The sequence below is a fragment of the Cebus imitator genome, unplaced genomic scaffold (assembly GCF_001604975.1).
Source record: "Cebus imitator isolate Cc_AM_T3 unplaced genomic scaffold, Cebus_imitator-1.0 Scaffold39, whole genome shotgun sequence".
NCBI classification, from domain to species: Eukaryota; Metazoa; Chordata; class Mammalia; order Primates; family Cebidae; genus Cebus; species Cebus imitator.
The window spans coordinates 1,359,170-1,375,782 of NW_016107354.1; the positions used below are offsets into that span (position 1 = coordinate 1,359,170).

The 16,613-nt window shown below is 44.3% G+C and overlaps 1 protein-coding gene across 1 annotated transcript in view; it reads right to left on the minus strand.

Moving 5' to 3' along the window:
* GALNT18 (polypeptide N-acetylgalactosaminyltransferase 18) overlaps positions 1-16,613 on the minus strand; it is a 369,718-nt gene that overhangs the window by 113,815 nt on the left and 239,290 nt on the right. Inside the window, exons 4-6 of the mRNA XM_017525727.2 lie at positions 13,209-13,392; positions 11,246-11,443; positions 6,882-6,996 (exon numbers count right to left, since the gene is read on the minus strand). Coding sequence (XP_017381216.1) covers positions 6,882-6,996; positions 11,246-11,443; positions 13,209-13,392 — 497 coding nt within the window. The remainder of the gene's footprint in view (positions 1-6,881; positions 6,997-11,245; positions 11,444-13,208; positions 13,393-16,613) is intronic.

A 16,613-nucleotide genomic window follows, 5' to 3' on the forward strand; every position in this document is an offset into this window, starting at 1 on the left:
TCTTTACATATATGTATGCACTTTTTGTCTTATTGAATATGTATACAGAATACAATGGAGACCTTTTTGATGACTCAGGACTGTTATTAAGATCATTAACAACTGCTATACTGTGTTGTGCTGTAAACCTAGGATCCGCTTAGCTCTAGAAGAAAAAGATCCAGGCTGCTATGCTGCTGGACACCTGCTACCTATTCCGTACTCTTTAGGCTCAAATAATTTGTGTAAGTTTGAAATACTTTTGTTCCTTGAAAGTTTGGCAGCGTTTGATGATAAAACCATTACATCCTACTTTTTATTTGTGAGAACATTTTAAACCACTGATGTAATTGCTTTAATGGTTATAGGACAATTTTGTTTTTTTAAACTTTCTTTCTGTCTCAGTTTATGGAAACCACGTTTTTCTATAAATTTGTGCTTTTAAGTTTTCAAATTTTGACATAAACTTGTTCATAATATACTCTTACCTTTCGAGTATATATTGTCTGTAGAAATGTCCCCTTTTCCATTCCCAATGTTGCTTATTTGTTCTTTCTTGATACAGGGTTTGTCAATTTGATTTGTATTTTCAAAGAACCAAGCTTTGGCTTTATTAGTCTATTTCATTAATTTCTGTTCTTTATTATTGTCATCTACTGTTTTTATTCTGGTATTTTTCTAATAGTTTATATTGTATACTTACGTCATTAAATTTTAAATTTTCTTTTTGCATAAGTGATGCTATGTAATTTCTTTTAAGTGTTATTTTAGCTGTATTTCACATACTGCAATATGCAGCATATTTATCACTCAGTTCAAAATATTTTCAAATGTTTGGTATTATTTCTTATTTGACCTATAAATTATTTAGAAGTGTGTTTCACAATATCTAAAAATGTGACTTTTATCTATAATTTTTGGTTGTAAATTTCTAAATTAATTCAGAACAAGTTTTATATGATGCTAATCCCTTAAAATTTGTTGACTCCTGCTTTATACATTAGTGTGTGGTCAACTTTCATAAACATTCCATGAGTTCTTGGGAAAGAAAGTGTGTTCAACAGCTGTTAGATGCAGTGTTCTATGCGCGCCCATTAGCTTAAAACTGTTCATTGTGTTGGTCTATCAACCACTTGGGAAAACTTATTAAAATTCTCGACTAAGTTAGTGGAGCTGCTAATGTATCCTTGTAATTCTGTCAATTTTTCCTTATATAAATTATGGTCATGTATTTAGGTGAATAAAAGTTTGTAACTGTTATATATTCTTAATGAATTGTACATTTACCATTTTCTAGAAATATTCTTTACTTATACTAAAGCATATTGTAACAGCCTTTCTTTTCTAATGTTAATATAACTACTGCAAGTTTCTTTTGATTGGAATCTGCCTGTTATGACTTTTCAATCCTTTTAGATTTCAACATTTCTGAATTATGTTTCAGGCATATTTCTTATAAGTAGCTATTAAAAAGATAAATATACTCTAAAATTACTTGTCTTCTACTTTGTACATGTAATTGTACCACATTTACTGACATATTTGGGGATTTTCTTTTTCTTTTCTTTTTTTTTTCCTTTTGAGATGAAGCTTCACTCTTGTTGCCCAGGCAGGAGTGCAATGGCGCTAACTCAGCTCACTGGAAGTGCTGCCTCATGGGTTTAAGCCATTTCCTGCCTAAGCTTCCTGAGTAGCTGGGATTACAGACATGCACCAACACATCCAGCTAGTTTTTGTATTTTTAGTAGAGACAGGGTTTCTCCATATTGGTCGGGCTAATTTTGAACTCCCAACCTCAGGTGATCCAGCCGCCTTGGCCTCCCAAGGTGCTGGGATTACAGGTGTGAGCCACTGTGCCCAGCCCATATTTGGGTTTTATTTTAATCATCCTATTGTATGTTTCTTCTTTGCATGGTCTTTATTTCTACTTCCCTCTTGCATAATACTTTAACACTTTATTTTTTTTCCTCTACTACTTTGGAAATTTTACTTTCTATATTTATGATTTTCACGACTTCCCTGGAAATTCTAACATATTTACTTAAGTTACCAAAATTTAAAGTTAAACAATATCCTTTCTGTCCTCATTAACAATGTAGGCATTTTAGAACATCTTGATTCCATCACTCCTTCCCAACTTATATGCTACTGTCATCATATATTACAGTTTTAATAACTCCACAAGACACTACTCTTGTATTATTTATTGTCAATATTTCTTTATAGGTACTCATATATTTACCACTTTTTGAGGTTATTCAGCTTCTTTTGTCTCAGACTTCCTTCTGGGACCTTTATTCTTAATCCTGAAGTGCATAATTCATAATTTATTTTAGTGAGTATTTGTTAACAGCAAATGCTATCAGTTTTTGTGTATCTGAAGATGACTTTATTTTATCCTAGTTTTTGAATGATGTTTTTATTGGGCATACACTTACAGGTTGACAATTACTTTCTCTCAGTATATTGAAGACATATCATAGTCTTCTGAGTCTCATTGTTACGGTTGAAAAGTCAGCTGTTATTTTAATTATTATTGACTTTCAGGTCATCTATCTTTTCTCTCTGACTGCTGTAAGATCTTTTGTCTTTGAAATTCTGTAATTCCTGTATGTTATATCCAAATGAGGATATCTTTATATTTACCTTGCTTTGGATGGGATGACTTCTTAAGTCTGAACATTGGTGTCTTTTATCAGTTTGGGGAAGTTTTAAGCCATCATTTATTTAAATATGTTTTTTGCCTAACCCTCCAGACCGTTTTCTCAGTATGAAATAGAAATCCTCACTGGAAAAAAAGGATCATCTCCATTTGGAGTTTTAAGATATTACATCCACAATCTCAATTCTACGTGTCTTTCAGTATTTTTTCACATTTTTTTCTGGGTCCTTTGGGCTGATTTTGAATGATTTCTTTATATCTATTTTCCAGTTTCTCAATTTTATTCCTTAACAATGTTCATGTAGCTATTCTGCCCATTCACTGAGCTTTTAATTGCCATTTTTACATTTTTCATGTTTGAAATTCCATTTTTATCCTACTATGACTGATAATTTTTATAGTCTCTTGCTTCTTATTCATATTTTCAATCTCTTCTTTTATTTTTCTGAATGTGTAATATAACCTACTTTATATTTTGTGTCTGATAGATTCAACCGTTGAAGACTTTGTAGATCTGATTCAGCCATCCACAGATTTTGCTGGTGTTTGCTCTTGTTACTTTCTTTTTCCCTTGTCTGTTTTATGATTTTTTAAAACTGTAGATTCATGTTCCTTGAAACTCTCCCTGTGGAAATTGTGTGGCCTGGGTTAAAGGCTCTTTCTCCAGAGAGGATTTCTATTTTATATGGGAAAGCAGGCCTTTGGAGTCCCAGCTTTATGAGAAGTAAGGCAAGCGTTAGGCTTTCTGTTCTCTATTCTATGAAGTTGAGAAAACATAAACTTAAATGTCACCAGGTTCTCCAAATGGAATAGCCTCAACCTTTCTTCAGGTTCCTACTTCGGCTTACTGTTTTGGTCCCTGTGTTGGTTTCCTGGGGCTTTTATAACAAGGTATCACAGTCTGGATCACCTGAAACAGCATAAATCTATTCTCTCATAGTTCTGATGGCCAGGAGTCTGAAATCAACATATTGACTCAGCTGTGTTCCCTCCAGACACTTAAAGGAAGGCTCCTTCTTTGCCTGTTCCAGCTTTCGATAGCCCCAGGTGTTCCTGAGCTTTTGCCATCATAACTCCAATTTCTACCTCCACCCTCCCATGGCTGCCTTTCCTTTATGTCTGTCTGTGGCCAAATTTTTCTGTTCTTATAAGGATATCAGTCATCTTGGATTAGGGCCCACCCTAATCCATTACAACTTTATCTTAACTTGGCTTCATCTGCAAGAACCCCGTTTCCAAGTGAGATCACATTCACAGGAGGTTAGGACATATTGGGGTGGGGGCACTCAATTCAAACCATGACAGTCTCTAACAATTCCAATCCTTTGCCAGCCCTTAAATGTTTTCTTACACACTCTAGCACTTTTACAATTATCATTTACATAATCTTTCTGTTTTCCATGCAATGTCAGCTCTTATTTCTCACTCATTTCATTGTGATTGGCCACAGCAGCTCCTTCCTTTTTCTCATTGTGTTGCAGACTTACAAATCAGGGAAAAAAAAAAAAAAGAGAGAGAGAAAGAAAGAAAAACCAGAGTACAAAATAAGAGTAAGGCTTTAAATAGGTACTCAGTAGACATAACTGTGAATAAAGTAGAAGAAAATTACTGCATAGATGTTGCAATATCTTTTTTTGGGACAGTGTGCAATGTACTTTTATCCCTAGATCACTGTGATATATCTGTCTAGTCCTCGAGTCATAAAGATCTGGGGCGGAATCCTTTTTCTACCTCTTACGAGGCACATGACCTTGAGAATATATGTAAGCTCCTAATTTCACAGTATCAGCTGGAAAAAAAAAACACTATTACAGTAATAGTCTTTTTAGGGTGTTTTGTGGATGGATGACATAAGTGTCAGTATAACCCATACACAAAGCAGACATTTAGTAATCGTGCAAACAACTCTCTTTCTGTGTTCCAAATAGGTAAGGATTTTGAATATTGGCTTCTGCTCAAGCAAAGGGTAAAGTCATGCCTTTTATATTTATATACAATCTTATGGTAATTAGGGCAGGCATGCTACTTTATAGATGAGGAAACTGAACCATTGAGAAGTTAACTCATAAAACATGAAAGCAAGACAAATACTAGTAATCATACAAAAGGAGAAAATTGGTTTTGGCGATGATCACTGGTTCTGTAACCCTTGAAGGGGGAACTGGAATTCAAATGCACTCATTCCTCCCGTTTGTACTCAGTTTTGCCAGCTAACAGATTGTTGGGTCTCTGCTTTAAATGCCACCCTTTCTTCAACTCCAATGACACTTCCTCTCTGTCAACTGAGAGGGAAGAGATGGAGCGAAAAAAAAACCAGATATATTGTAAACTGTATTTTAAACTCTGTACACGAAGCCACCCAGAGACATTTTAACTTGCATTTGAGAGCCTCACCCAGGCCCACACTCCAGAATAGCTTTATAACTTTATAATCTAAGGAAGGAAAAGCCAGAAATCTCCACTCTGTGATGGACACACACACATGTTGGAAGCAGAGTTCACAAATCTAATTCCTTTCTCCATTCCTGCACATTTTTACCCAGAGAACACAAGCGAATGGAGGCGGTCCAACCCACTCAGACAATTCCTTACAGCGGCTCCTCATGAAAAATATTATGTTTGGGGTGAGCATTTATCCAGGAGTGGTGCTGAAATGAGATGGTGAGGACACAAATGGGGAATAAATGGCCGATGTAGAGAGAGCTGCAGAAACCAGGGTGATTATGTAGGGGCTGTCCTCTATGAATACATTAGCTCCCCAATAAGCCCATGCATTTTGACTGCTTCCAAAGCAATTTCTCAGGGTTTCAGTGAATACAGATGTCTGGAAGTGTTGTCTAAGCTCAGCTTCAGACAGGCTGTTCATATCGCCAGTCTTCAGAGCCCTAGTATTAAGTCTGGGTGATGAGTCGGGCCCCACGCAGTGCCTGTCAGGTCATTGCAGACATTGTGAGATGCTCATTGTGAGCGCCCACTCTCCCCCTCAGGTGAGGGGCAAGGGCCATCCAGGGCCAGTTGCCTGCCCGGTGGGGTGGGAGGCTGAAGGATGTTAGAGGTGAGAGGAGGGTGCATCCATGCTGCAATCCTTCAGTGGGAATTAGAATCAAGATTTGGAGACCGCTGATGCAGACACTAAGGCCAAAGGTGCCAGAGTAGGGCTTGTAGGTGGAATCAGCCAGATGAGGTCTGCACGGATGTGTGAACAGGCTGGTGTGAGGTAGAGTATCTCAGATGAGCCCTATGGACACCAGTAGGCACAGGGTTCTCTCCAGCATCGGCAAGCCTGCAGCATGTGGGGGTGGCTGGCTGCTGAGAGTTCCCCATGGAGAAGACAGCTGGGGGAGGACACCTTGCAGCTCCAATGCTGGGTTTGCCAGGGACACTCCCTGGTCATAGAGGTGGGCAGGCTTCCTTCTAGGGCAAGATCCCTCATTGTATCCATCATCACATTCCTGCCTAACACCAGGGGACCTAACAGGAACCTCAGATAGGAAAGAAGGCTTTAAGATAGGTTTGTGTTTTCACAAGCCAAGGGGAAAGAGCCAGAAAGCCTAGGAAATGTTCCCATAAGATGAGAAAAAACATAGGGCCTTTTGGGATCCACATCATGAGTTGACTGCTGGAAAAAACCCTGTACGTTGGGGCAGGAGAATGGCATGAGGCAGGAACGGGCTGCGGGTCTGGCTAGAGCCTGAGGTGGGAAAGCAGCCTGCAGTGAGCCTGGCTGCATCTTGCTCTTTACACACCCTTGTAAAGATGTACACATCTTGCTGTTTACATTTCCCCGGGCTCTCTCTTAACAAAATCTTTGGGAATGTTCTATGGGCCACTGTGGAGAAGACAGAGTGTCAGAAAGAGAAATCCCAAGGGGAACTGACTCAGGGTCACTCTTGTCCAGCCACCCTGGATGCCCATTACTGCTTCCTGGAGCACACCTTTGCTCACTCTGATGGGCCTCACTTTAATTTTAAAAGATGCTATTCCCTTGAGTTGGGAGCTTAACCCTCCTATGCTCCCACATCTAGCCAAGAAGGTTCTGAAGTTCTCTTCTCTCTGAAAAGTCAAGAGTCTCCACCCTGTGACTTTCCAGTCCCAATCACACACATGTGGACCAGGGTTCAGGACCGGACATTCAGAATCAGTTTGTTACTCTCAACCTTAAGCCCCATTTCTCCACCCCTAGACTCATTCACCCTGGTGGGAGCTGAGCCAAGCCCTTTGAGTGAGAAACCCCACTCACCCTGATCCCAAGTTCCACATTCTCGCCCCCGTAGACTTCCATGCCTTCATCCAGCAGGCCGATCTCCTGGAAGTACTGCCGGTCCACAATGAAGCAGCCAATGAGGGCGGGGCTCCTGCAGGGGAAGGGGAGAAGGACCAGTGGTGAGCAGAGAGGCTGTCTGGTGGGGCTGTCCCAGGAGTAAGAGTAGTAGGGCTTTCCTAACAGGAGGATCTGGCTCTCTTCCTTCCTTTGCTGCCAGATCCAGTGTGAGTCTTGTTCTTGGAGTGGCCCCTGGGTCTGGGCTTACCCAACCACTCCAGAAAAGCTATTTCATCAGGGCAGTGGCCAGACAGCTGCCGTCCTGGGATAGGCTATTACCGGGGTGGTGCTTGTGTGTGTGTTAGCCCTGAGAAGTGGTTCTCAGCCTGCCAGTCTAGACTGACTGTATCTCTAGCTGCCCTGACCCTGACCTCTGCACAACCAGTCTCTGTTCCTGCTTGGGGACACATACCAGTTTTGTCAGCCTTCCTCAACTTGGGATCTGTATGTTATCCTTGGTCCACTTAGAAAGATCAGCTGGGACCAGGTTGTAAAAGGCTTTGGGTAGCAGGGTAAAAAATTTGAATTTTATCTGTAGGTAAATAGGTGTCCATGAGGAATTTTAAGCAGGACAGTGGTGTGGGCAGGTTCATGTTTTTAAAAAGCATAGTCAGGCAGCTGTGGGTGACTGACCAGAGAGGAAGGGGTGAGAATTGAGGGGCCCAGTTGGGAAGCGCATTGCTGTATCCAGGTGAGAAATGCTGGAGAGCTGAGTCAGAGTATCAGGAAAAGAGACGGGAATGGTTTAAAGACATATTTTGAAGTGAAATCAGCAGAACTTCAAAACAGGTAAACTACACAAGGGTGAGAAAGGAGGAGGAAGCTGGATGCCATCTGGCTTTCTGGCTCAGGTGACAGTGGTTTGAGGGCCACTCATTAATACCAAAGGGGCAAAGGAGAAAAAGTTGGTTTCAAAAGAAAGAAGCATTGGTGGTGGGAAAACTGATCTTGAGGTACCTGTGTGACACCAGGAGGAGATATCCAACAGGCAGAGCTTAGCTAGATGGCCTGGGTCTGGAATTCAGCAGGGGTCTTAGGCTGGAACAACCTGCCAACAGTGATGGGGTCCAGGAGCTGGAAGGCTTTTCCTTCCTTGTGGGCTGTGAGCTCGGGTCTCACCAGCTACATGCAGACACCCAGTGCAGTACCTCACAGAGAACGATTCACATGAGGTGTCAGCATGAGAGCACGGGGCTGCTTCTCTGCTGATGGCACTGCTTATGCAGTGACGTTGAATTGCTCTATTGCATATTGCCACCATTTCTAGCCCTTGCCTGGCTGGCAGACTTGGTGGGAGTGGGGGAATCAAAGGAGAAATGAAAGCTCCTCAGGGATGAGAAAACTGTCAGTCAATCACATGTAAATGAACCCGTCTTTGAAAACGGAAACTTATCGAGGTGGAGAAAAGGCGATTTTGCAGGCCATTTCCCTGGGGAATGCTGATACAGGAGGCTGCTCAGGCAGAGACTGGCATCCTGGAGCCACTGTCTCTCTTCCTTTCAAATCACTGCATTTTATTCTAAATGGCTTCGTCCTCATAGACCTGCAGGCATACTGGGAAGGTAATCCACCACTCCTAAAGCAGACTGAGACCCTGGTCTGGTGGAGGTAACTGAAGCCAGGCCTTAGAGGTAATTCCTAGGGAAAAATCCCCCCTTCTGGCTGTGTGTCTCTAAGAGAAGTTCCCTAGCTTCTCCGAGCCTAGGATTCCATATCGGTAGCATAGGATCCATTCTAACCTCACATGAACTAAATTAAAGCACTTGAGAGTCTCTGGGACATAACCAGCACTCAAAAGGTCATTTAAAAAGATGCAATTGTGCACTGGAGTCTACAGGATCACCTCTCTAAATGCACGATGATTCAGAAACATCAGGCTAGCAGAGTGAGTTCTTGGCATTTGTTTCTGCATTCCTAAGTGTTGGATGTGACAGGGCACACAGGAAGGAAGGGACCCTGCCCAAACTGCCAGTTCAAGCCAGGGAAGGAACAGAATCTGAAACAGTTACTCTGAGGTGGGCACAGGCCACCTCGGTGGTTTATTATTAACCAGCTAGGATTTTAAGTGGATTCTATCAGCCTGAAAGGGTTATTGATTTACACCTTGCTTCATTCCTATAAGGATTAGAAAAAGCTTATGAGAAAATTTAAAATACATAGAAAACCATCAACAGATAAATGTCTAGAAAGACCTAAAGATTGCAACAAATTGGAATGCATGTGCAGACCAAGGTCCCCTCTCAATTGTTCTTAAAGTCGACATGAAAACTTGCCTTTGAGTTTCCTGTTGGTCAAAGTGGAAATGAACGTACATGGTCTTAGAAACAAAATGTACAGTTCTCATGTGAAGATGTCATATTAATTGATTCCCGGGGAAAAGCAAGGTTTTCTTTGACTGGCAGTTAGTTTGAAATAAATTTCTCACGTGGATTTTCTTGATGGGGTCACCTGGGGACCTAGCAAAAAGCCATTGCAAAGACATCCCTTTGGAATACACTAGAAGATACTGCTTGGCTATTTTTATGGCTTATACCTTGTGTGGGCAAAGCACTAAAGTACAGCTTGAAAGAAAAGGGAGCTGAGATGGGCAAGATACATTTGTATAAATCACAGCTTTCTGTGGAGCTGTCTTCATCTGGGAATAAAACCAGGAATGTTCTTCCAAAAGTCTTTCGTAAAAGTTATTTCCCTCAACCAAGTTTTTGATAAAATCTGGGTGATAGAAAATTTGCGGTGGTAATGACATTGTCCGGCAAGGACCTGGAATGCAGGCTTGCCGATGAAGACTGGGCTGGTACAATTAGAGATGAGCAGAACAGAAACAGTTAATGTCAATGCAGTCTTCTGCAGGAATGCTCATTGCATGGGGGCATATTTGTCTTTGACAGCGTTCATCAGACCTAGGAGCAGAAAACAGCTACACCGGTCCTGAGCTCAACAGTGGACACTGAGAGGGGTGAAAACTGGCCACTGAGTCCAGCTGCCCTGGGTGGGTCCTGGCTCCACCGCCTGGAGCCTTTGGCAGGACCTTTCTCCCCTCTCAGTCTTGCTCTCCTCATCTTGTAAAACAGGGATGAGGCACGAGCTGTCAACAGGTTACGGTGATGATCGAATGAGCCCGTGCATGTAAGAGACCCTCATACATAGCAGACTTTCTGCAAATGTTTAGCCACACAAAACTGTGGCAGGAGCCAAGCAGAGTAGGTAACAGGCACCTTCAGGAAAGTGGGTGCTGTTTTCTCCTATCCTGTTTTAAGTCTGCATATATATTTTTTCTTCTGGCAAGGAGAAATGTGATCTTAAGCAATAATCACTGAGTTTCAATTACATTTTCCACACCCTTTATCCCTCATGTAAAACAAAGCAACATGAGCTTCTAATCTCTTTCATTCCAAAAACTGTACTCTAGGCCACCTTCTGGTACCTTCTGTTTTGTAATGGGCGAGACTTTGCAGGGGACATAAAGATACCTACCCTATCATCAACATGGACAGAAATCAAAACTAGCAGGGATAGCTGCTGGGGAAGTCCTGAACCTGAAAAGCAGAGGCTGCACAGGGGAGTCATTCATGTGTCTAGGAAGATGGCTGCAAAGGCAGGAAAGAACTTGGGATCTTTGAAATGCAGTATGAAGTCACTTCAATCTGAGCCTTACAGAATGAAGCTCAAATGTTGTCAAAGTACATGCTGTCCTGTGGGGTGGGCTCTTGCCTCTCCACCCTCCACCCTCACTGCGGGGAGCTGCCGGCTCACTTCCCGCTTCTAGTCCCTTTGAACCTTCTCTGTATTCATGAGCTTCGTATATAGGTGTCCATTCCTCAACCTAGCCATCTGCTGCCTGCCTTCAAAAACAACTGATAATGGCACCCTCTGAAAAGCATTTCCCCACTTTCAATGCAGTTTCTGCCTGCAGGGTAAAATAATGTTTCTATCCCAATGATTTTGTCTGTCTTCACTAGAGTCCAGGCATTTGAGAGCAGGAACCAAATCTTGATGGCTCTGGATCCCCAAGTCTGGAGCAGTGGCCGGCGCCCAGCAGGTGTCTCACAGTGATGTGTGGAGATGAGCAACTCTGAGGCTGTGAATGGACTCTGAGATCTTCAGAGCCTGTGGCAGTGACTGAAGATCAGACCGCAGTTCCTTTCTATCCTGCCCACCCCGTCATCCCCACAATGGGGCTCAAGTTGGAGAATACGGGTTGGGCCAGTAGGGGGTCACTAGCCTGGAGGCCAAAGCAGAGAGACCCCCAGGTAAAGAGACCTGCAGGTAAAGATTTGCCTTACCTGATTGGGGCTGTGGAGTTCTCCAGCTTCCACCAGGCCTTGGGGGGATTTAGGTAGCGGCACCACAGCTCCCAGTCAAAGCCCTGTGCAGCCAATGGGTACTCTTCTATCTCAAAGTTGTCATATTTGATGTTATCAAAGGATGGCGAGATGATCCGCTTCCGGTTCTCCTTGATGCGGGTGAGTACAGGTTCAGCCCTGGGCAGAGAGGAGACAACCAGAGAGGGGGTAACCGTCTGCAAGCTGGAAAAATCCAGACTAGCATCTCCCGAAGGTCCCTCCCCAGCAGAAAGAGGAAGCAATGCCTGGCCATCCCCTCTGATGGAGAGGTACACTGCCTTCTGGGAAGGAGGCCCTATTCAACTCTCTGTCCCCTGAGGACTTCTGGGATGGCAAGAGGCTCCCTAACTCTGTCGGCATATCCAGAGCTGAGCTGAGAGATTCTTATTCCAGCCAGAATTGTGCTTGTTCGCTTTCCCTTTCTCCAGCAAAAAAAAAAAAAAAAGTGGGAGGATCACTTTTGGCCAGGAGTTTGTGATCAGCCTGGGCAGCATAGCAAGATAAAAAAAAAAAAAAAAAAAAAAACCAAAACTTAAAAAAGAAGAAAGAAACAGATCTGAGGTTCCAGAAGGAGCTTTCACCTTGGGCTTTGATTTTGCTAAAATTCTATGTATCAACCTGGAGGAAAAGACAGAAGAGGACAGCAGAGACGAGGAAGTGAGAACAAACCTAAATCCACAGCCATGTGACGCTGCCTTGGAGTGCCAGCTGTTCCACATCCACCCCCAGAAGGGTTCCCCAACCACCCAAGGAGGAGTGGGGCATTTGGGCTTTCCCAGAGAGCCCCTGCAGGCACCAGACAAATAATGTGTTTGCAGACAGGAATGATAAGCTTCTCATTAATAATACATTTGGTGCATAATTGTTTATTCAAATCAGCTTGAAATAGTAAGTGTCCCTCTCCTACCCTGGCCATAAATCCAAAGAAAATGCCATTTAAATAGTCAAAATGGCAAGCAGGGACTTCAGCTATAAAAAATGGCAGTGTTGCAGCCTTAATTTGGGCCTGTTATGGCAGCATCCAGCCCAGGCTGTGTGTGCGCCTGGCTGCTCCTTCCTGCTGAAGTGCCCTCCTCTCCCACTCCCAGGAGGCAGAGGCTGGTGCAATGGAGCATGGGCAGGAGAGCAGACCCCAGTGACAAAAGGCATATTGATCAAAGGGTGGTCACCTACTTGCCCCAGCCACTCATGGTCACTGCCAGGGCCTGTGTCTCCCAGGCCCAGGCAAAGTTACACAAAGCAGGTGGCACTGTGCCCTCCAGCCCCGCAGGGAGGTCTGCAGCTGCCACTCTATTCCTGGCTGGCTGCAGCCACTGGGGCCTTCTGGTGGGTTCTTTTCCCCCCTAGCACCTGAGCAGCTCTGATCAGAGAAAGGAAGATGTTCTTAAACAGTTTCACCATGGCGAATCTGAGATTACGTGCTACCCCTGGTCTGGCAGTGGAAAAGCCCAGGGCACCTGTGACAACACTGAGCAATCTTTGCCCACCTTTGCCCACTTGGTGTTGGCCTTGGCTGTGAGGCTGGGCTTCTGCCTCATGTCTGGCCCAGCTCTCCTCTCCTGAGTGTTGAAATCCTGTCCTTAGCCAGGAGCTCTCTGCTTTGCCCTTAGCAAGTACCCTTCTCCTGGTGACCCGGCCAGCCAGAGTCACATGTGATGTCACCAGCCCATTAGGTACAGTGTGCTGACCCATTGACCCCTGGCTACCCCCTCCCTTCTACCACACCCGGAACTCTAAAGGTCCAGCCCTGCTGCCTGGCTCACTCGCATCCCCAAATCTCACCATTCCCAGGATTATCTCCTTTTCCTTAAGCTATGACTAAGATCCCAACATGCTGTGCACTATTGGAGCCAAAGGCTGAGATCCCACTGGGACTCCTCCTCCCCTCCCAAGGGGCACTTACCAGCCCACATTGAACTCCACGTGGGCATCGAACAGCGCCACCACAGGGGCAGTGGCCGCCCTCCAGCCGCTGACCCTGGAGCGGATGAGGCCTTCCTGCTTGCTGTGGCGCACGACTTTGATGAAGCCTGGCTTCTGGCTGTTCACCTTGTCCACATATTCTGTCAGCTTCTCCTTCAGTTCCTCTGTCAGGGAGAAAATGCAGCTTAGCATGGAGGGGAGGTCAGCAGGCAGAAGGGGCCATCAAAACAGTCACTCTTTCAGGGTAAACTGACCCCAAAGAAAGACTGAGGGGCCCATTCCCTTCCCTGGGTCTTCTTCAGTGTTTCCCGCAGTGGCCAGCACGGCTCAGTTTTGAAGGGAAAAATAGAAGAGAAAACAATATTTCCTGAGGCTCAGCAATGGCCAGAGTCATATACGCTGCACCCGTGGTCTATTTAATCCTCACAACAAGCCAATGGGGAAACAGTAGCACAAAAGAGTTCATCAAGTTCTCCAGCGTCATGCAGCCTGTGAGTGGCACAGTCCACCTTCAGACCAGGTCTAGTGACTTGAAAAGCCATCATCAGCACAGCCACCTCCTTCCTAATGACCTCCATCTCCATCGGTGCTCCCATAACCCACAGGGGAAGCTCCGTCTGCTAAGACCCCAGCCCAGGGTCCACTCTCTGCCTGGATCTCCATCTATCCAGGAAGCGGAAGGCCAGCAGCTGTGCCCATGTGAGCAGCTGGCATTGGTTTGCTGCCTATGATCCTGGACCTGGCTAAGCATTTGATGCCTCTGCTTTATAACTGTAAATGAAACAGAAACAGGCCTCAGCAGCAGCCCCCGACCCCCCAGCAAGAGAAGGCACAGCCACTGCATTCATTGTGTTCTCCGCAGCAGTTAAGGCAAGAGCCTGTGACAGCCCTCAGAGTTGGTTAGACAGGATTCTAAAGTTCCTTTTGAACCAAGTGTCCATCCCAAGGTGTGAAGCCCCTCTGTCTGCCCTGATGAGCGATCATCCAGCCCTTGCAGTGAAAGGGAATTCTGTGCAATCCTTTCCTTAGAGGGCCTCTTCAACCATTCGGTGTTCTTCCTTCTTCTGACCTCCAAGTGCCAGGGTCCCTCAGCCTTCCACTCATGACTCCAATGGGACCTATTCTGGAGTCATAGAAGACAGATCAAATCCCTCTTTCCAGATAACAACCCTTTAGAGTTGAAGCCCAGCCTTAAGTCTTTGCTAAGGACTTCTCTAAGTTAAGTATCTTCAGTTCCTCCTTGTGTTTCCTCATATCTCCTACTTTCAAATTCTCTAATCATGTTGAACTTCTCTCTAAGTTAGTTTTTCTTGAACCCTTTATATCATGCAGAAGTTGGCCTAATACTTCTAAAGTAAACTGGGCAATACAGAATAGAAGAAACAAATCACCTCCCTTAATCTAGATCTATGCACCTATTAATATAACCTAAAATCACAACAACTTTGATTACTTTTGTCTCAAATTAAGCTTACCGATAACATATACTTACAAATTATTTTTACATGGTGCTACTAAGTCAGGCCTCCTCCATCCCATCTCTGGGGATGCGGGCACATGTGCAGGTTCTTGGGTGTGTGTGCACATATGGGTGCCTGCTTTGAGTCAAAACAAAATCTTATGTTTACTTTTATTTAGTCAACCTTTCTAAAGATTTCCACTATTTCTTTGGATGTCAAAATGTTTTTGTCCCCTGATTTTATGACCCAATGTATTTCTTATCCAGCCCTTCCAAGTTTCCAGCTTCTGCAAAAGTGGTGAGCATATGGCCTTTCTTGTCATTCAAGTGATCCTTTTTAAAAGCGTGGCCCCTGTCCTAAGCTAGGGCTGGTAGGGGCTGTCAATATCCTCATTCCAACCTGGAGAAAACTCAGCTGATTTCTGGGCTGCCACTATCATGCTGTATATCTTACTGCAGCCCATATGAAAATGACCTCAAGATCTCCGACTGCTGCGGCTGACTGGGGAGGAACGCTGTCTCACAAACGTCAGTACGTTGGCCACCGAGCAGCATAACTCAGTGTGTCTCACACTTACAAGGTCTTCAAGCACCGCTGCCAGGAGGCTTCTTAAAACATTTACTGTTTTATCATTTCCAAGGTCCATTTCTCACACATCCTTTCTGAAAAATTTAAAAAGAGCTCATAAAGCCTGATATTTGGGCTTTTGATGGTGGCAGTTAAGTGCTGAGTACACAGAACTTGGAGTAAGAACTGGGCTAGTACCAAATGGCCTGATATAAATCCCCTCCCCTCCCCATGGCAGGAATTCCTGTCCCCTTCTCTCCCTCCTCAATCCTCAGCTGAGACTCCTACCAACTGACTGCTGCTAATACCTACTGTGACTAAGGTATTCATGGGAGGAGGCTGAGGATGACTGCTACCAAATGGTCCCCCATGAATTTCACCCCTCTGAAGTCAAATCCTTGTGTGGCCGCCTCACACACTGAGTCTGGGCTTGACACAACAGGACACAGCGGGAGGGACCCTGTGCAGGTTCCAGGCCTTCTGCTTTTGCTTCCTTGCTTCCCTAACTAAGGAAGTCCCAGCCAGCCTCCTCCCCAGCCCAGGAGACCCCAGTCATTTAGGCTGCCCCACAAAGGCCCCAGACAGGTGAGTGAGGCCCTCATGGATCCTTCAGCCCCAGTGGGGCCACCAGCTGATTGCAAATGACAGAGGGAGCCATTGTGTAGTGCAGAGACAGGCTGCCCAGTGATCTCAGTCTTTATTGCAGGATTCTAGGCCAGTGGATGGCTGCTGTTTCACACCATAACTTCTGGAATGATCTGTTATACTCAATGGCTATAATAAACACTGTCTATTTTTCTGGTCTGATGCTGGGGTTAAAATAAGATCGTGAACTCCTGATGCACAGCAAATGCAGTCAGAGGAAGAATGAGCTTGAAGGGTGGCAGCAAGAGATGGAAAGCTTTGCTTCCTGTAGTACCTGCTTGCCCCTTTGTAGCTCTGCGCTCTGTTAACAATGAGCTAGAGTAAATGTTTCTGGTGGACCAGAGAGTAAAAAATTCCATCCCCAGTCAGCTGCATCCCAAACACGTGCTGCTGATTAGAAGAGGGAATTCTCTCAGCCCCAACCAAACAACTGCTATCCAAAAAAGAAAATAAAGAAGAAAAAAAATGCCTTGAAATACCCTAGATGATACTGGCTCTGTCTTTGCTAAGTACCTTTACTTAATTAGGCTTTCATGTTTTCTTTTCATCTTTGTTAAGTGACAAAGCAAAAAAGAACTATCTCAAAAGCACTTCTGCATTGGCTGAAAACCTGTTTTCCCAGACACTGTCTATTGTATATTATATACATTGACTATTAACTATTTTATATACACATAAACACATACACACATGCATGTTCACACGATATGTCT